At 38.8% G+C, this 20,831-nt stretch overlaps 1 protein-coding gene across 2 annotated transcripts in view; it reads left to right on the top strand.

The window, feature by feature from the left end:
- Positions 1-302: 302 nt before the first annotated feature.
- STK24 (serine/threonine kinase 24) overlaps positions 303-20,831 on the top strand; it is a 51,536-nt gene continuing 31,007 nt past the window's right edge. Inside the window, exons 1-2 of one of the 2 annotated variants that reach the window (XM_021530280.4) lie at positions 303-666; positions 13,267-13,497. In XM_021530280.4, coding sequence (XP_021385955.1) covers positions 625-666; positions 13,267-13,497 — 273 coding nt within the window. In that variant the 5' untranslated portion in view covers positions 303-624. Of the gene's footprint in view, positions 667-986; positions 1,143-13,266; positions 13,498-20,831 lie in introns of those variants that run through there. The other variant, XM_077781493.2, reaches the window with a different exon arrangement.

The following is a 20,831-nucleotide window of genomic DNA, read 5'->3' as shown; positions in this document are numbered from 1 at the left end:
TCTCGAGGGATTTGCATGTACGCAGAACTCCTGTGTGGGAGAGACCTCAGTGCTGACCCACTGTGCTCCCGCTTGGGAACTACAGGAGAAGCACGACTGGCATTTTGGGTTGCGGCTTCTGACAGGAAGCCAAGCGCTTCCTTCAGCGGAGCACCGGGGTTGCGGTGCGTTCCCCGGCCGTGGCACCGGCACCGGCACCGGGACCGGGACCGCGACCGAGCCCGGCCCCGGCCGCGCCCATGGCGGCCCGCGGGCAGGTACCGCGCACGGCAGGCGGGGCCGCCGCTGCCGCTCCGCCCCCTCCTCCTCCTTCGCCTCCTCCTCCCGCCTCAGGTTTGTCATCGTGTCGCCGGCACGGCCCGGAGGAGGAGGAGGAAGAAGAGGAGGAGGGATGAGGAAGCCGCTGCCGCCTTTGCATCCGTGACGGGGCCTGGAGAGCCCGGGCTTGGGACGGCCCCTTTCCCACCGCCGGCGCACAGGCGCTGCTCGCCCGGGGGAAGGGCCAGGAGGAGGAGGAGGAGGGCGGCGGTGCTGTGTGAGAGGGAGCGTGGAGATGAGCTCAGCTCTGTGCCCTGGAGCCGCCTGAGGAGACTCGGCTGCCTCCCGGCCTCCCTCGCCGCCGCCATGGCTCACTCCCCCGTGCAGGCGGGGCTGCCGGGGATGCAGGTGAGCGGCTGCCCCAAGGGCGGGCACGGACACGCACCTCGGGCCGGGCTGGGTGCAAAGAGGGGCATTCCCGGCGCTGGGGGGACAGGAGAAAGCGCCTCTTGACCCCGGCCCGGCCGGGCTGGGGGCGGACGAGCGGGATGGAGACGAACCGTGCTGTCAGCGCTTGGCGTGGCGCCCAGCGAGGTCCCTCCGCCCGGTGGATCCCTGCCTGCCTCTCTCCCTCCATCCGCCCTCGGCAGCCGCTCTGTCCCCGCAGCGGGCGGAGCGCGGCGTGCCGTGTGGCCCCCTCCCCGGCCGGCAGTTCTCCGTGTTTTAATCCCTGAAGCCAGCCACGGCTCAGTGGGCGATTTTCGGCCCCGTTAGTTTGGGGTGCGTGGGGGAAGCATGCATAAAACCAGTCGGTACAAGCAGGGCCTGGCAATGTTGACCTTCAGCGCATGCTGCAGTGCCCGTGTCTGTGGTGCTGCTCTGAGGTGGGTGCTCGGGGATCGGGTTTGGCTCCTGTGTTTGATTCCGAGAGTTCGTCAGCTGCTGTTGTTACACGGTGGAATTTGCTCGTTCTGTGTCTTAACTATGTATTTGAAATAACTAGTGTGGTTTTGTGCTGACTGAGCTGGCTTAGTCTGAGCTCGATTTTCTTGATTTAAATGGCAACTGCTGCCAGGAAAACATTAAGGTCAGTGGTATCTGTGTGTTGCTATACTAATATTCCCCACATCCGATTAGAAACTTTCTTGCCCTTATCTTCAAAGGGACAACTTATGAATGACATGTAAGAGTTTCTCTTAAATTTGTCTCCTGGATTAAAAGTGTTTGTGCATCACTTGGTTAAATATGGATTTACCATAGTTTGTTTTATTGTGAGTCAGGATTCTAAGTCATTAATTTCTTTTCTTTCCAAAATCTGAAGATTTGAATTGAAAATATTACATGCTTAGGCATAGCATGAATTATGTGCTCATACATAGTACTGGATGCCCTGTAGCCTACGTAGGCCCACCCTCTGAGCTAAGTAATCTATTGCTGTGTAGGTCCTGCTGTTGAGAGTTCCAGTTCACCTTTCAAATATGAGCAGTTTGCCGATTGCCGGAGACAAAGAAATGGTTTCTTGATTGACTATGGATATTGTTTGGGCTTTTTAAAAATTCCCTTGAGACATATTAGACTAAAACAACTGCCTGCTTTGAGACAGAACCTATAACACTTTAGCATTTAAAAATCAGATTTGTAGCTGCTTGTAAGTGAGAGAACGAAGATTATTCCATCAGTATGCATGTACTGATGATGTATGCCACTGCATGATCTGAGGTCTTGTGCTTTTTATTGGCTTGGTTTATTATTTGGTTTGTAGTACTGTTAGCTCTCCTGAATGTGTGGCTCTTCAGGGTTCTTGTTAGTCCACATAATTTGGGACTTTGCTTCAAATAATTTTATTCAAAATGGTGTTCTTTTTCTCATGATTTTTATTCTGTTACTGTTTGAGTTGCTCAAGTGTAAACTTTCATAGTCTAAAGAAAACCCCCAGAACACCAAACCAGAGATCTGCCGATAGGTAGAGGCATAAATTCTGTGAGCAATGTGAATGCTGCTCACTAATTTTCTGTGCCCAGTTCAAGATGTCTGTATCCATTTCCATTCTGTCAGAATATATAGCAGTTTTATAGTGGTCTGTTCTCAGTACACAATTCTCTTTGATTTTACTTCCAAATAAATGTTCAAAGAGTAAAGTACATACCATGTGTGACAGCTGCTTAGATGAGAAAAAGATTTGGGACTTTTTTGTTGTGTAGAAGAGAGGAATATAGCTTAGTTCTCTGGGTTATAATTAAATTGCCTAAATCACGGGACCATCTCTTCTTTTTCTGTAGTGTGATCCCTCCTCCCCACCTACCAGCTTCTGCCACAAACGGTGGAAGCAGTGTCAGTGACAAGTTATGCAGCTTTCTCTGACATTCTTTGCTGTACTCACACAAGAGAGCAGCCATTGTGCTTGTGTGAGCAGGGTAACTTCTTAACCCCAAAAAATCACTTGGAGGGACATCACTTTTATTAACGCTGTTTGGCCTGAGCATGGTAGTGTCAGTAGAGTAGAGGAATGGATGATTAATATATTTCCACCTAAGCAAGATGTCTGATCCATGTTTGAAGAGTGATGCATAAAAAGTGAGTGGGTAGAAAGTGAGCCAAAGGAATGAGAAACTGTGGAGGAAATGTAGGATGGTGTTGGAAGGTTGTCAAAACCTGAGATTTGCTGTCTGCTGCACAATGGGCATGCTGTAACCTGAATTAAAATAGAGTTGGGTTTTGACCTAAATTTCTGTCTGTGCAGTTTAAGTTCAGACTTGAAGTTTCTGCTGTTGTTGTTTTAAGGGCTCTGTGTAGATACGAGTTTGAGTGTGCAGGGTGAAGATGCATCATGACTAAACTGAGGATGTGCTGTCTTGCTTCTTCATGCCTCATGAAGTGGCCTGAGGAGAGTGTGTGTTTGCCTGTAAACGTGTGAGATTCCTGCAAGACTGGCTCAGAGTAACTGTATACGACCTTGATTTTCAGACTGGCTTGCATTTCAAGGCTGTGGCAAGCTTATGGAGCTTCTTTAAGGAAGCTGTATTTTAAATCAAGTACTTTGTTTATAAATTTATGGTAATAAATTCCTGTGGTGCTTTTAAAATTCCATCATCTTTAAGACAAGCCTCTTCTGTGTGATAGCCCCCTTTTTTATCTTCTTTCCTTTTCGGTTGTTTTTGTAGCAGTAACAGTGTTTATGCAGTAAGTTATTTTTATTCATTCTTCATTGTATTTTCAGTACAAGAGCTACAGGTTCTTCATGCAAAATGTAAATAAGGGTTGACATTCAAGCTGTGTTGCTTCAAGAAATATCAGAAGTTTAACTAAATTTAAGTGGGAGCTTGAGAAATGAACAGAAAATATTTTTAATTATAAAGGCACCATTTTGGGCTCAGAAATCATTGGAAGTGTCAGTTTGCCAGAGCCTGGAAGGGTGTTTTGGGAAATGCTGCTGTTTACTTGTCTATTTTTGTGCTGTTCCCAAGATGTTCACTTTTGGCTGTCCTAGGAAAAGTATCTTGGCCTAGAGGATCCTTTGTCCTGATCCGGCATGGCTGTTCTTTTGTAGTTACACACTATAGGTATTACTGTCTTTCTTATTGTAACTCATTCTCCTTTTACAATAAACTGTTTTAACTACTTCCTGTGTGAGCTCTGTGTTTGGTGACTCCAAAATACTGTGTTGCTAAATCAAAGGCACTGTGGAAAGGCCACTTAGCTTCTGCTTTCCATTTGCAACTTCTGTGGATATTAGCTTTCCCCAGTTTGATTTTTTTTTTTTTTTCTTTTTTTTTTTTTTTTTTTGAGAGGTTGTGCTCAATGTTACTATTTGTGTTACAGTTTGACAAATACTTTGCACTAACTTACAGCACTTAAATACCAGACAGATCCTTGGACCGTTATGATCTTGGCTAATCAGTTTTAAAATATCCTGAATACAGATGTCATTATTCTGTGATGTATTACAAGCTCAGCCCTTGGGTGCCAAGATACAACAGTTTTAATTGGTGAAGAAGTGGGCATCTTCTCCCTCTGTAGTGAAAGGCTGTTTCAGGGCTATGTAATAGACGTATGGAGCTGTTTGAGAGTCAGGAAAACCTATTTCCATTGTGTGGCCTTCCAGAATAGGTAAGTAGATGGAGCTTGTGGTGACTGTGTCTTTCAGGTGTCCTCATAGACCAGTCGGTCTGGCCCTGTGTTGTGGCAAGTTTCATGTGTGTTTAAGGTACCCTCTTAGCCAGCTGGCATCTTTGTTCCCTGGAGAGACAAAAGGCTACTGATGTAGCAGACACATTTAAATACTGTGCCTTGTGTTATGAGTGGTGTACAAAGCTCTGATGTCAGCTTTACATAGTGGCATCTTTTGTGTTTCTGAAGTAGAAAATGTCTCTTGGCTGCATTTTCAAAATTGGCTTAAATTCTTCTTGTACTCCCTTTCTTGTGAGTGGAGTGGGAAGGGGAATAGAGGATGCACAAAACACTGATGGACAAAGTCAACAAGGCATGTAATATAAATCAATAATAATAAAAAAATACTTAATCCATCCTATAGTAATTTGGTCCCTTCTATACAAAAAATTATGCGAACAGCTGGAGAGGGTCGAGAGAAGGGCCACAAAGATAACTGGAGGACTGGGAAGCCTTTCACATGGGAGGGCTGAGAGAGGTGGAGAAAGGACAACCCAGGATGGAGACCATATAACCATGTTCCAGTATTTAAAAGGTGTCTGAAGAGAAGATTGAGACTCCCTTTATACTAGGAATCACATGGAAAGATAAGGGATAAGAGATACAAATTACACTTGGGGAGGATTCTGATTGGACACAAAAGGAAAGTTCTTCACAAATAGGACAATCAGCCATTGGAATAATCTTCCTGAGGAAATGGTGGATTCCCCAATGCTGGACTCAAAATTTTAAGTCTGGCCTGGACAGGGTGTTGGAGTACCTTGCCTAGACTGTGCTTTTGATGGGAAGGGTTGGACCAGATTTTCCTTGAGATCCCTTCCAACCTGGTATCCTATGCCTGTGATTGATTTTGATCTGGTTATTGCTTTTGTGATTATACACTTTTTGTGGACTACTGTTTAACTCAGCAGTGTTCTGTGTGCTTAAAAGTAGTAATTGGTGTGGATGCAGCTTTATAATCAAAATGGGTTTTACTTGTAAACTGTTGATCTGGATAATTTTCCATGTGCATGTGTGCACAAATGTCAGACTGTGCTGGTTGTATATTAGTATAGAACTAAGAGCCTTCTGAACTGTAACTTGATAAAAAGTGAGGCTTGAATCAGGAGAATTAATTGTATTCTTAGTTGCTCTGCTTGGCAGCTTCTTGAGACAGACATCTGGGTTTTCTGTTAGATATAATGGGTGCAAGAAGAGTCTCCCCTCAAATTATGGGATTGCTGTAGAACCTAAAATTCGCTATTTTCCTTATTTTTCTCAAGCAGTATTAATGCAACATAACTTTCTAATTGCCTCAATTAGCATTCTTTATTCAACCATTTACCATAATGATGGGGTTTTTCCTAAACAGCTACTGTTTTATTTTTCTTTTTATCAGTAGCTTGGCTAATTAAGAGTGATTCTCATCAAGGAAGTTTTAGCTTTTTAGCAAGTGTAAACAACAGTGGGACATTATTTTAAAGCTGTTCTTGGGACGCTGTTCCTTACCTGTCTTTTTCTTGGTGTCTAGAATACATCTTTTTTTTCACTGCCATACTGTCCATGCTGCTGATACTTGTATGTTGTTTTCAGTATTCACCCAAGGCATGGAGGGATTTTTAATTACAGTCATTTACAGTTTAGAAGTGTAATGGATGAAAGGGAGGAAGTTAGGTATGGGTTATGAAAGTTTTTAGTGATGTTGCACTAAAAAGTGAGAAACTTCAGAAACTCAGAAAAAATTCCAATTAAATAATTTTTTTCTGGAACCTGGCTACAGTTAGGTTATTGTTCATTTTGGTATTAAACTCTTAGGGTTGTACACTAAGCAGTTTTCTGAATGGAAAATATCGGAAAATTTCAGACTGATTTGTGCAGGGCACATTGCACCCATAAAATGATATTGGTTAATTAGAAATCTAGAAGCATGCTTTGCATATTTGTGTTACTGATAAAGAATTGAATATTTTGTATTCTGAATGTAAGATAAGTGCACCTTCATTGAAAATAAGTGGAAAGAGAGTTATACAAGGGCTGAGGAATACTTTTATGATAGGCTAACTTTAGGCAACTTTTTTACTCCTGCTGGAAATGTGCTTACATCCAGTTTCAATCTAGGTAGAAATCAGAACAAGAGAGTTAACTATGTAACAAATATGACTATTAGTAGGCCATAGTGATTCATGCTACATGTTTTTACCTTCAGTGTTTGAGATGCAAGGTTTACAGCTTTATTTTTTGCTTCCTCTCTCTCCTGTTTCAATGCATTGAAGTTTCACAGCAGAATTTATGGCCGTTGTTCCTTTTTCTCAATAGTTAAATGTTTTGCTATTGCTAATTCTCTGTATTTTTGACATGTTGTATTTCTCCCCCCCAAAAAAACAATTTCCTTATGGTAGCATGTGTCTGAATTGAATAATTATAGTATTGGAGATTGAAAGTGAGAAATATGGAATATGTATGAAGAAAAAAAAGAAAACTATTACATGTTACTTTTTATAATTGACAAATTCTCAGTGAAAGAGCTGGATCTTAGTTCTACACCTAGTCATTACAGATAAATGCTTTCATTCTAGTCTTTGTACCTCTCATTCAATGTTTTGTAGATTAGTCTTCTTAAAATAAAATAAAAATCAGTTGTTGCTGTTCATTATAAGATGGCTATGGTAATTTGTCTCATTTTACTTTTTTATTGATAAATAAGACTGAGAGATGGTTCAAATTTGGTTCCAGTTTTAAGGCTTCTAAAAATGTCTTTTTTTTTTTTTTTAATTGTTTAGATAAAAGTCCCAGACTATAAATCCAAATACTTGATTATATTTTTCTTTTTGTGTTAGCTGGCTGCTCTTTGAAATTAGGGGTAGGAACTGATACAATTGAACCAAACAATTTATAGTCTTTTTACTGCCTATTTTATATTTCAATTTCACACCAACTGTAGGAAATAATTTTGTGTGTTGTTTCAATTTTTCATATATGGGATCTATATATTGCTGAAAACAAGAACTTGTGAGCTTCTGAGAAAGCTGGAATTCTGGGTAGCAAACTTTGAGGCTTCTCGTTCCTGGAGGTAGTTTTTGATCTGATGCAAAAGCATCTTATATGGGTGTACCTCCTGCTTTGGTAGCCCAGGTCTGTGGGAGGGCTGGTTTGAATTTGTGCAATTTACCAAATTTATGTATCTTTACTGCTGCCCCTTGTGCTGCTAACTTTGTGGGGGGATCAAAGTAAAAAGGGGAGCTCCTTAATACTGGTTTGTGTTGAGCTGAAGAGACGTTACAGGGTTTTTGAAAGATTTCAGGTAGTGATCTAGGGAAACCTTTGCAGTGCCTTCTTGAAACGGGGAGCTGTGTGAAGGAGAATGACATCAGCTGTGCCTGCTGGTCACTTTGATTTGCTTTAGGCTCAAACTTCTCAGGGTACATGGGAAAATTTCCTGTGTGGACTTCTCTGGCAGATTTTTTTTCTCTGGTCTGTCCAAAGATAAAACGTAAAGAAATTATGTGCAGCAATGGTATTTCAATTTTGAAGAAATTACATTGCTGTGCAGTAAATTTAGCAGCAAAACTAATTTTTCATGTGATAGGAAGTGTATCACAGAATAGCTGAGATTGTAAGGGACCTGTGGAGCACATCTAGTCCACATCCTGCTCAAAGTAGAATCACCAGATTGCTCAGGACTATATCCAGCCTAGTTTTGAATACCTCAGAGGATCCACAAGCTGCCTGGGCAGCCCTAATCTAATGCAGCATTATCTTTATATTAAGAAAAGCCGGTTTTTTAGCTTTGTGGTTGTTCTGTTTTGGTGGTTTGTTTTTGTTTCATTTTTTCCTTTTTTTTTTTTTTTTTTATTTTTGGAAGTTTAGATGAAGTATCCTAAAACTCAATTTCTGGCCATTGCAACTTGTCTTTCTGATGGATGCCACAGAGAACAGCCTGGCCTTGTGTTCTTTACTCCTTTCCATCAAGTATTCATACACAGTAAGATTTTCATCTCCCCAGGCTTCTCTTTTCTAATCTAAAATATCCCCAGAAATCTCGGAACCTCTTCAGATTATCATATTTTGGGCTCAGTCTTGATAGGGAATGAGAATTGGACTGAAAAATTGGAAATTGATTGGGTGAAATGAAAAGTTTACAAAATGAAATGTTAAAAGATGATTGTTACTTCAAGTGAGCTGCATAGAGAAATAACAGATCTGCAAATACAATCAGTTGCATAGTTAATCTCAAGAACTTGAATTATGGAGATGCTTTAAATTCTTCTAAATTAAAGAGAAATATTTTTAATGCCTTCTACAATAACTGGAACGATTCTTCATAAAAAGAGGTTAGAAATAAGAACTGGAGTGAGATGTGGAAAAAGACTCAAAGCTGTATCTTCTCTCAGAATGGTTATGGGTAAAGTTGGATCTAAATAGTTTGAATTACAGTAATGTTTTCTATTGAGCTTTAAGGGACAGTAAGTGTGGATAAGAATTGGGGATTTATAAAAATAAATATGTTACAAGATGTGTGTAATCCTACCTGTGAAGAGGGTACTGCAGAGGTGGTGTCTGAGTGGGTGATACTGCTGGTCTCTCCAGGACTGTTCTCGACAGTTGCTGACTGAAAAGTGACCTTTGCATGGAAAAAGGTAAAAAGGCAATGCCTGAAAAAGACAAAATTTAAAGGCACCTGTTACATGTGAGAGGCAGTGCTGAAGAGCTGTGCAACCATGGGGATTGGGATTACTGAACAAAAGAGCCTAAAATGCAGCTTATTTTAAGTATGAGAATTACAAATAGCCTTTGCAAAAATCTAGGAGCTCATTAGTTGGAAATGCAGAGCATTAGGAATAGGTGATTTGGTTTATTTGGCTGCAGCTGAGTTTGAGCCATGAGACCAAATTGAAAAAATAGGATCTGAGAATGTATTGGACTGTTTTTATTTTGTAGAAGTAGGCAACAGTGTTGTTAGGTACTAAGAAGAGTTAATTTGAAATGGAATATGTTCTTCTGGCTGATTAAGGTCAAAAATAATAAATCCAATGTGGAACAAGTACAGAGAGATTACTCAAATTATTGGGTGAATGGTGGCTTTGCTTATGGTGAAAAGGACTTTGTTCTGCATGGCTGAACAAGCTGGACAGTGAGACAAGATGGTTGCAGTTTATCTTAAGAAGTGTGAAAAACTATTTGAAATAAAAAGCGAAGTAATTCAAGTGTCTATGGAAATTGAAAGTTCAGGAGTCATTCAATCTGAATGCTCCATTATTTGTTTTTAATTTGTTGCAGTATGTATTCTGTGGTAAGCTTTGAAAAAAATGTTATAGTGGTAGAGATCTAGCTCTTGATCAAGATTATTAGCTTTACCCATTTGCAGCAGATATTGATGTTCTAATCTGTGGTTTCTACCAATATTTGATGTGCTCTGTTACATGATGGTTCTTTTATCAGTTCCCATTATTTTACTATTAGTAGGAATAAACTCTATGCTTAGTAAAAGTTTGCAAAGAATAGAGTTAACAAAACCATAGTGGGAGTGTCTGTGGAAGTAATTTTCTCTACATAGTTGTGTAGAGAGAATATTTCTGAAGCTATTTGTTTATTTTGTCTCTGTTTGAAGTATTTACAAATCCAAGCAAAACCAAATTTGGCAAGAATCCTTTCCACATGTGATTTTGGAAGAATGGGTGGGAATTAGCCGCTCACGTACTTTCAGGTTCACGCAGTTCATTATGTAGCTGGAGGCCTAATCGCTATATTTTTGAAAGACAGCAGGTCATTAAAGAAGCCAACTCTTAGTTTTTGTAAAAACACATGTTGCCAGTGGTTTAAGGCTCTCACTTCAAACAGCTGATGTTCTGAGAAGAAATTGGAGACCTTCTTACAGAGCAAGAGTGTGTTTGTGTTTTTTGAAACAACTGCGACCTCCTGTTGCTCAGAAGAAAATTCAGGAATGGCAACTTAACAGTTGCCATTTTAGAACAAAGGAATGAATTTACAGAAGTTGTAAACTGGGAAGGAAGGGTTTATTTGTTTCAATAATTAGTCATTTCACAGGAAACTTCTGAAATAACATTATTATTGATAATGATTTTGATCCCATGAAGTCGTGTTATTTATTATTGAACAATTAACATTTCAAAATGGCTGCAAAAATTTGATTACAATAATTCAAGTGAACAGTTGTTCCCTTCTTCTTGGGTCTTCCATGAGCAGTTATCTTCCATGCTTTTCTGTGGTTGTTAAATCTCTTTCACAGCTGTCTTATAAAACTGCCAGCCTAACACCAGAATCCCAAGAAGCTGTGAGGTTCCTGAAAGGCTCTGGAGACTGTGGTGCTGTGAAACAAGGAGCTCTAATAGATGATAGTTCATAGATTGTTGATGGGAAAAGGGAAAATAGGGGGTGTATACATACAGCCAGTAGAACTTACAAAAACTGCTGGCAGGTAGCTCTTACGTTTTCTCCATATGAACAACTGCAGTGCACTGCAACTGAGCAGTGCTGGCTTTTTAGTCTCAGGAGGTGAAACATGGAATGTTTAGGCAGCTGCCACTGAGATTGGTTTGTGGCTTACCCAGATGCCTTTGTAATGATGTAATGCTCAGATTCCCGTGGCTAGTGAATGGAACTAGGAGGCTTATGTGGTTGGATTAGGCATGCACAGCTCTCTACAGCACATCATCTCAAATTGTGACACAGGATGTATGAAAGCGTAGATGGATAATTGTTTTCCACAAGGGAAAGTATCTGATGCTGTTGTTAAGGTTATTTTTATTCATGAAGAGTTCTCAGAGAAGACCGGATTAAATATTGACAGCCGAGCATTCTGTGAGGCATGAGAAGAACCAATAAGCACAATTTGGTTTGTAGTTTTGTGATCTCTTAGAAATTATGTCCCTGAAAGTACTGGTAAGGGTTACTGTGCAGCTAAGGGATGACTGTGGGGAAACATGAAGTGCCCTGGTCTGGTGTCCAAGTGGGAGATATATATATATATATATATATATATATATATATATATATATATATATATATATTATGTATGTAATATTTAATGGTGTGTAATAGTATGTTGTTCTCATTACATTGAAACTAAAGGAGGAATGAGCTGCTTTTGGTGGAAGGGATGTGGATCTTTTGCTCTGTTCCTTTAATGGCAAAAGGGTGATATAACCCATGCTCTTCTGTTTTTTTCCCAAAACTGACTTTGGATAAAAGGATGGATTAGTAAGATGTAAAGCAAGGGGAATTTATTGCGGCTGGTGAAGTCTTGCAGTAGGTACACTTAGTGGTTTTGCTTTGGGCTGATCTCACCAGTGGTGTGTCCCTGGAATGATTATTTGAAAGCTGTGATGTCTTATAGCTGACTTTAAAGTACTAAAAGTTGTTGTGTACTCCCAGTTTGTGCCAGATGGTGGGTATATCTTTGGGTTCAGTCAGTCCCATCTACCTGGTCCTCAAAACACCTTTTTCAGCTGTGAAATTTAGATACCTCCAGAGAAAGTGTGTTCTAGGTTTTCGTCCTCTTGCAGCTGTATGGGTTAATTATGTAACTTTGAGATGTGAGAGCAGAAAGGTATAGGTGGGAGGTGCTTTATAAGCTAAATTTAATTGTTAAAGAAAATGTTGTTTCAGTGTTTGTCAGTGGTAACTTAGAAATTCTCATTTCCCTCTTCATGCTACTTCATGGGCTAAGTATAAACTGTTGTTTTCTGCTTATTTAGGTATTACTGAATGCTTCTTGTATGAGCCTTTTTTTATATCAATGATGTATTTTCACTTAGCTAGCATGAGTGCCATCCTTTAAAGTGTTAATTTTATTTCTTAAGGACAGGTTTCTAAGTAATCCTGTCTTTATTCATTCATGACTATTCCCTCTATTTCTGACTTTTCCAGTTTAATCATAGAACTGTTTGGATTGGAAGAGACCTTTACAGATCATACAGTCCAACCCACCTGTAGTTGTAATGTATGTATGTTTTGTTAGCTAGTGAGGCTCCATGCTCCGTGTTAGATTAAGAAGGTATACTGTGGAACTGACCATCTGTGCAATGGAAATGAGAAGTCAGAGCAGCAGTGATGAGCTGAATACTTAATAGTGGAGAAAAACCAAATGTGGCAGTGTTAAGTCCTACATTTACATGTTTAGGCGAGCACTTGTAGCTTTTATGTGACTGTTCAAATCAAGAAAGCTGGAAACAGGATATTTTTAAGGAGTGAATGACTATGCAACTGAGAGAAGAAGAAAAGTAAATCCTCTTTGAGAAAACCTTGGCATCAAGGAGAAGGAGGAAGCATGGCTATTCATGCAGGTGATCCTTAGTAGGAGAAAATTGAAGAGGATTGTTTTTCACACAAACAAAAGGAAGTAGTGCTCTGTGCACTGAAGAAAGTGAATGAAATCCTTAGGAGGATGAGATACAAGACAAATATGAAAGAGGGATTTTGGGATCTAGGAGGGAAACAATTTAAAGAGAAAAGGTTAGACTGATGGCTTACTTTTATTGGTAGTGGTGTTTGATCTATTTGCTTTTAATAAAAACCAAATCTTTGTAATGACCTTTCATTCTGGATTCTATTTATTGGCAAAAAAAAAAAAAAAGAAATTGAGATGGCAACATTTTCTGTTGCCAAATAGGATAAACCCCTGACACATGGACAGTATTAAATTTGTTCTTTATATGCAGTGAAACATAAATGCATCAATGTGTGCATCCAAGGGATTTAGAAAGAACATGACCATTATGGAGGTAGAAAAAGGTAGCTAGATAAATAGGAATATGCAGAATTTGAAGTGTTTGTTGTCTTTAAAAATTCCACATTTTGTTACAAATACTGAGCAACTTTTCTCTTTATATTTATTTTTAACAGACTCTGAAGGCAGATCCAGAAGAACTATTTACAAAACTGGAAAGAATTGGTAAGGGGTCTTTTGGTGAAGTTTTTAAAGGAATTGACAATCGGACTCAGAAGGTTGTTGCTATAAAAATTATTGACCTAGAAGAAGCAGAAGATGAAATAGAAGACATCCAACAAGAAATCACGGTTTTGAGTCAGTGTGACAGCCCATATGTAACTAAATATTATGGATCCTATTTAAAGGTAAGATACTCGCAGATGGTGGTGATTTGATTTTACAGGTAATTCTTTTCCAGGTTCTCCATTTGTGCCTGTTTTTGTTGGTGAGATTTGTCAAACCTTGGTTGAAGAAAAATATATTTTTGTCCTTTGAACTCTAAAGAAAGAATGAGCTCTTATATTTTGTGAAGTGTGTGACAGAATTTAATAGGAAAAAATGCATGTCTATTGCTATTTCTGTACAAAAACCCCTTTATGTAACATGAGTTTGTTGAGCTCTAATATGTTCAGATTCTCTTAATATTAGGTGATTTAAATTTGGAAAATTCAACCTAAGTCTGCATTTGAATTATCAAAACATTAAAAGCAATTAGTCTCAGCTGTTTTGTGAAGCTTGAAATTCGTTGTCAAGGTTTGATCCCTGATCCTTCTAATTATTTAGGTTGTCCTTCTGAGGAGACTGAACCCAGCCTTGGTTTGAGTGATTTAAAAATTAAAATCTGAAAGTAAATAATTTTGCATATTAGACTTAAGTGAAGCTAATAATGGAAGGGATTTCCGTTAACTGTCTTGTGAATCTGTTTCCCTTTCCTCCTACTGCCATATTATTATTATTGTCAGGATTCAGTTTGAAGTGTGCTGATAGTTTGTCCTTTTGTTAAGGTTTTCTTTTTTTTGTTATTATTTTCAATTGGATAGATGTAGTAATTTATTATGTCTTGAAAGTAGTGGAAATATCTGGAAGCTTTTGGTATTACTTTATTCCTTGGGTAGACTTTGTTCCTGTCCCGATAGCTCTTTCTTTTATGACAGTGAGATGAGAATCTAGATAAGAGATTGTTGTCTTGGCAGGATTTGAAGTTGGAAGTAGGCAGAAAATGCTTTACTTCAGTCTGCTTTTGCTTTTGTGGAAGTATTCTATTTATCAGCAAAGAATAGAATGAAGGTTCTGAAAGGGGAACCCTGCTTTGTCTATATTTCTGAGATTGCCAGTTAATTTCCAAAGGAAAAAAGACATTTAAGGTAATTTTCGGGATTCAGGAGATGCATTACTCAAGTAAGAGACAGTTTTTCATTTCTTCCTTGTGCTCGGAACAGGTTGCTTGGATATCTTATCAGCGAAGGGCTTTGGTAATGGTTTTTAGACCTGATAACTTGTTACCATAACTGGACTTTGGTGTTAGGTATAGGTTTGGTCTCAGAAGCATCAGAAGACAATTTATTGAGGGCAGTAAATTTGATAAATTTTTCCTCATGGCTTCTACCACTGCTTTAGAAATTACACTGTCATGGACTGATAGCTAAATGAAGTATGGCAGCTGCACCACTGTGGCTTCCTGGTCTATCTGCTCTAAACAGTTGTAGCCCTTCCCTGTGACATTCCAGTTGTATGAGCTGCCCCATCATGTCTTGGTAATTGCAATGAGATCAAAGCCTTGTGACTGCACAGAGATCTCAAATTCTTGGAGCTTGTTCCCTATACTGCCTTAATTGGTGTGCCAGCACTTCACAGAGGTATTTGAGTGTGTCTGTGTCTCAGCAGGGATGCAAGGGAATGTCACACAGTCCTTTTCTCCCACTCTCCTAGTTCAACACTCACTTTACCAGGTTGGGCATTCTGTTGGCAAAGGCTTATGTGACCTGTTTCATGAGATGGGTTCCAATCAGCAGAGTTCTAAACCAAAACCTTGTTGCCAGCACCAGTGGTGCAGCCAGTTTACTTTGTAAATCCATCTACTTCTCATCATTTACCCAAACTGGCATAATTAAGGAAAAGACTACCTGGGCCTCCAGACCCTTGTCTTCAGAGCCCTGATATTGAATGTGATGGTTCCTATTACCCTTGGTGTCATCTGTGCCCACATGAGAAATCGGCAAGGGGTATTAGCTCTTACTGGATAAGAAGTGGAACATAAGAAAACGTCTGATGTGAAAACCTCTTATTGGTTTTAAAAATATGTATAATTACGATGAAGCTGAAAAAGAAAATGCAGTGTTCAGATTTGATCTAAGTGAATGTTGATGTTTTTTGAAGGTATTATGGCAGTGGCTGCTTTTCCTAATGGAAGGTGAGAGGAGATTGTAGGTCTCTGTACCCTGAATGAGTTTGGCTGGGTTGAAGGGTCAGTAGGGATACTTGTGCTTATTGTTCTAAGGGGGACCCTCTGATACCTTCCATATCCCTTTTTCTGTTCAGTGCAGTAGCCTGTGGGTTTTTCAGCTTGTGTCAGCTTTTTAAGATACAGCACCAGTGGTGCCTGTGTGTGACTCAGTTACTTTTGCAGTGAAGTACAGATCTTTCTACAGTTAGTGGAATGTGCAACTACTCATGTACTCATTGCTTCAGTCCTTTGTGAATGTGTGTTGTTTGTAAGACAATTGGTACTACAGCACTTTTGGTCTTTAAAACAAAAAGCTCATTTTTTAATGCTGTTAAAAATTAATGTGTCATGGTTATCAGGTGATGCTGAAGTGGTAGAATCTTTGCAAATGAAACATTTTGCAGTTCTATTTGCTTTCTAAAATAAGAGTAAGGTCTTGTTATCAGATAGAGATATTGTGCCATCACATACATATACATACACACACAAAAGGGACTATATTGATATTTAAATGATTTGGTTCATATTCTTGGCTAGAAATTGAAGTCTGTTTGCTGCAGGTATCTGTTGTATTTGGAAGCCAGGACTGACATATGTAGTTCCAAGGGTCTGACCATCTTTTAGCTCTGTTTCTGACAATGCAGATAATCTGTCACTGAGAATGTTCAACACATTAGTGTTCCATGTGTTGAGTGATTAGGAGACTTTATTTCTTCTGTGATTGGACAGTTTAGCACTAATTGCAAGAAAGATAATAATGTCTTGTCACAGAACAAACTTCTTTGAAGTAAGCAAGTAGGAAAACTATAGGATCTCAGTTTATATTGCCAGCCACTTCACCAATTATCATCTGCTTGTCCGTGCAGCCTCATGTGTATTGACCATGTGTCTGGTGGATGTTAGATAGAAAGAGTTACTGTTTGTCGGGAACTCTTAATTTGATTTTCTATTAATTATTTTGGCAGAGAGATTGAAATTGTTTTTGGAATTGCTATCCTTTCTCTAAGTGGGCAGAATGTTTTGGGCTTGAGTTTTTTAATTTTTAGTAAACCAAATGATCTGTCTTTGAGAAATATTTATATTGTTCTTCATTCTGTGTTATTCCACACCTTCTTCCATTAAGCTAGGTGATTTTTAGCTGCCAGTGTGTTCAGAAACCTGTTGCTTGAAATTTTAGAAGGCATATATAATACAACTGTGCTTGCCTGAGGCCTCTTGCTGTCATGAGATCATGTGAGAAGAGCTTGTCAAGCTCTTGGTGCCTTCTGCATGATATACATGGTAGGACAGCTTGAAATAAGTATTACCATGTAATGAGTTAATTGAAAATTTCTTTGTTCTAGTAACTTTTTAAAAACACTGGCTAATTTTTAGGTTCTACCTAGAATAGTGTGATATACTGCCTTGTTACATTTTCTTATGCTACAATTCTCTGTATAATCTAATTGAATATTTTGGAAGTGTGTTTACTTTATAGCAAATTCTTCTTTCATATCCAAAAACGAGGCAATATATGTTCATATGAAATATTACTGTTTTAGCACAATGAGTCTTAAATATGAAGCAACTTAATGCTCCCATAAAGCAAGTCTTGCATTCCTTCTAGACTTAGTTCTGTGCATGTGTTATTGGAGTTTTGTGTGCAGTTGCTGTGATCAGAGTTAATGAAAATAGAGCAAAAGCAATAGTGAAGTGGTAACAGTTTAGGTTGTCATTCTGAATATAAATTTATTTGTGGTACACCTTTTTGTCAGATATCAAGTTGTATTTATATAAAACAGAACAGAAATACCCTTTTCCAAGGGCATTGTGGTTTTAAATACAATGTCTTAATGGTCTTTTGTCTACTGTAGGATAAATACGTAACTGCAGTGTTGATGTTAACGTAAATTGCAGTTTCATGGTTTATGTGGCTGCAGATATCTACAGGGATTGCCATTCCTTATCTGCCATGGTGTGTTAAAAACCTGTATTAATGGTCTTTGCTGTCTTCCAAATGAAATGTTCATCTGTTCCTCTGTGATCTGATTAAATGCTCCAAAAATAGAAGAATAGTAGCTCTTTTTAGATCCTTATAGAATTAATTAATTAAATTCTCAGGATCTGTTTACTTTTTTAGATTTTATGTTAACAGCATCCACATTCTTCCTACAAATGGATTAGGGATTCATTTTGTTAATTAAAAAAAAAATTCTTATAAATTTGGCTGAAATTTGCTGTCTCTTTTTAATTTTGCTGTGCTGGAACTCTTAGGAAGTATTGCTATGCTACTTGTTCTAAACCTTTTCAGTCTAGAACCTTGTCAGCTCTGCTTTTTGCATCTTATTCCGCTTTACCAATTTTTCAAGAGCTTAGTTAGATTTTGTTCTATGGTTGTTTATCCTGTCCTCGTTGTTTGAAATGGGTTTTATTTTCAAGATTCAGATGTCTCTCTGGTAATGTTTCTTCAGTTTTGTTAATAACTTTAAATATGGCGTTATTATAACTTAATAATGTTTTCATATTTCTTGATCTTGTTTTATTATTTAGAAATACATGAGCAAATTAATTTATGTTTATATTTAAAACATTGATGTTTAAAGACCCCTGACTTTTTTGCATGTATATATATATACATTGCACTCTAAGCTTAGGTTAATAAGTGTCAAAAGCTGAGATTGACGTGTTTATATATATATATGTTAAAAATTCTTTCATTTCTTTGTCTTAGACTTCTGTACATATATACATAATGGCAGAGCAGATAATTTATAAGTAGTTTCATCATCCATTGTAACTAGGTACAAATGATATCAAACTGGTATTGACTAGTTTTGTAGTATGTATTTTAAAAAATATTACTGTCTCTAAGCTTGTGTTTCTTCATCCTCCAAATATATTTTTCTAGCACACTTTGGAGCTTCAGAGAATACCCTCTTTTGAACTGTTAAATTTATTGACCCAAGAAGATTAAGACTTCTAGTATATTTCCCCCTTTATTTCATACAGACAGCTTCCCATTTGATGAATGTATTTTAAGAATTCTTTAAAAAAAGTTTATAGGAAACAGTGACAGAAGGTTCATAAAGGATGGCTGCCAATAATTTCAACTTTAGGTTATTTGTTACATAAAACCTGTATGGCTTTTTATCTCATGTCTAGGATGTATACCTACTGCTGAAAGTCAAGGTGGTGTTTCTGTAGACATCAAGAACACAGAAAATAGCTTCTGATTAACTTTTATGAGTGACATAGTCTACCCTAAATAAAAAAAATTAAGTGCTTTCTATGAAGTTTAATTAACTGAATTCAGTAGTACAATGAGTTCTGGCAAATTAACTCCAGCCAGAAAAAAAAATTATTTATGAAAAAATGCGATTCTGAAATTAATATGTGGTTTTATTTTTGGTAATCGGGTAAATGTGAGGTTGGTAAGCAGTGCTATGTCTGAGCCTTATTGTGTTGGTTAGGGCTTTGGCATACACAGGATCAGTGATATTCTTCTCAGAATAACATGGCCAGTTCACAGCTGGCTGGCAAACTGCAATGCAGTCAGTAAAGAGCTTCTCAGGAACAGTTTAAGGTTTGGGAAGCCTGTATTCCAGAGGATGACTGATGTTCAGGCTAGGTTTTGTTTTTTTAAAAGAAGGTTGGAAGTGACACTGTGTGTATATAGGAAAGCCCTTTCTGATAGTTTAGTGCTTTCTAATCAATTATGCCAAAATATGACAGGATGAGTAAGTAATAAATAAAAATAAAATAAAATAAGCAAATTTTATCAGATAATCTTGTGTACTGTTTTAAGGGTAAACAGCTTAAATATTGGAATAGCTTATATGAGGTGGGTTTTATGCCAATAGCAGGTTTTTGGGGTTTTTTGTGCCAGTATTTGCTGAATTTAAAGAAGTCTGAGCTCGAATGCTTTAGGAGACTCATGAACTTTAATGTGGATGTATTGAATACTCTAGGTAATGTAACTTGGAATGTGGGTGTTTATGTGGGACTTCACTAAGTTTAAAGTTGGTGTTGTTTTGGTTTACAGGTTTAACTGGTTTGCTTTAACATTTACGAGCACCTCTGAACTGATGTGACCTTAAATGTATGCTGTGGACCAGCCAGAAGTTAATGGACTTGGTGCATTCTGTTGTCATTTGATATAGCAGGAAGCCTTTGGCAGGTTTCATCATGCTTATAGGGGCAGGAGATGGAACAGAGATTTTTTTCCTGCTTAACTTTAAGACTATAGAATCCCCTGCAACAGGGGTGCTACCTCAGCACAGGAGCAGTGAAACGTGTGAGTAGTTTCTTGATGATCCATCATTGTGCTTTGTGCCTAGCCCCACAGCAGCAGCTCGTGCCCTTGCAGAGCTGACTTTTGCAACTACAGTCCTGAACTTTGGATGGGTGTTCGGACCATACAGTCATAATATTGTTAAAGTTGGAGGAGACCTTTCAAGATGAGGCCCAGCCATCAACGTAGCACCATGACCACTTTGTTCACCATTAAACCATGTGTTCACATTTTCTGACTGCTTTCAGGGATGGTAGCTACTGCTTCCCTGGGTACTCTGTTCCAGTGCTTTACAATCCTTTCTACAAAGTGAAAGAAACTTTTCTATGAAGAAATTTCTCTACCTGGTACAATTTGGGTGTGCTTCCTGTCATCCTGTCACTTGTTACCTGGGAGAAGAGACCAACCCCCAGCTCACTGCAGCTTCCCTTCAGGTGGTTGTATGGAGCAATAAGATCTCCCTTTAGCCTCCTTTTATCCCCCACCTCCCCGAGGCAATCCTCATGAGACTTGTGCTCCGCACCCTTCCCTAGCCCCATTGTCCTTCTCTGGACTCATTTAGTTAGGATTAAATGAAAAAAGCTGTAACCATCTTTTATTTTCCCTACTACAATTGCAGCCTTGTTGTCATCATTGCATTTTGTGAGGGGTTGAGGTGCTGAAATGCCTTCTTCATTTTCTTGACCAAAGCTAGAAGAAATTGTCTTCACCTTTAGGAATTCCTGCAGCTGGAATGAGAGGAAGGCTGGGTTTGCAAATTCTGTTCTTGTGGCAATGTCAAGAACAAAATGAGGCCCACTTTCTTGTGAGCCAGCCTGTGTTCTGGTATGCTTACTCTTCTTCTGAAACACCGGTAACCCTCTGTTCTCATTAGGCAACCCTGTCCTGCAGAGAAGTTGAATGAGTGTTGCCTTCATTTATCTATAGTAAATGTGCAGATGACATCTGGCCAGACTGCTCAGAGGAGGTAGCAAGAAGATTTCTGT

The sequence above is a fragment of the Lonchura striata genome, chromosome 1, assembly GCF_050655825.1.
Source record: "Lonchura striata isolate lonStrDom1 chromosome 1, ASM5065582v1, whole genome shotgun sequence".
Taxonomy (NCBI): domain Eukaryota; kingdom Metazoa; phylum Chordata; class Aves; order Passeriformes; family Estrildidae; genus Lonchura; species Lonchura striata.
The sequence above is the reverse complement of the archived record's forward strand: the minus strand, read 5'-3'. Positions and strand labels throughout refer to the sequence as shown.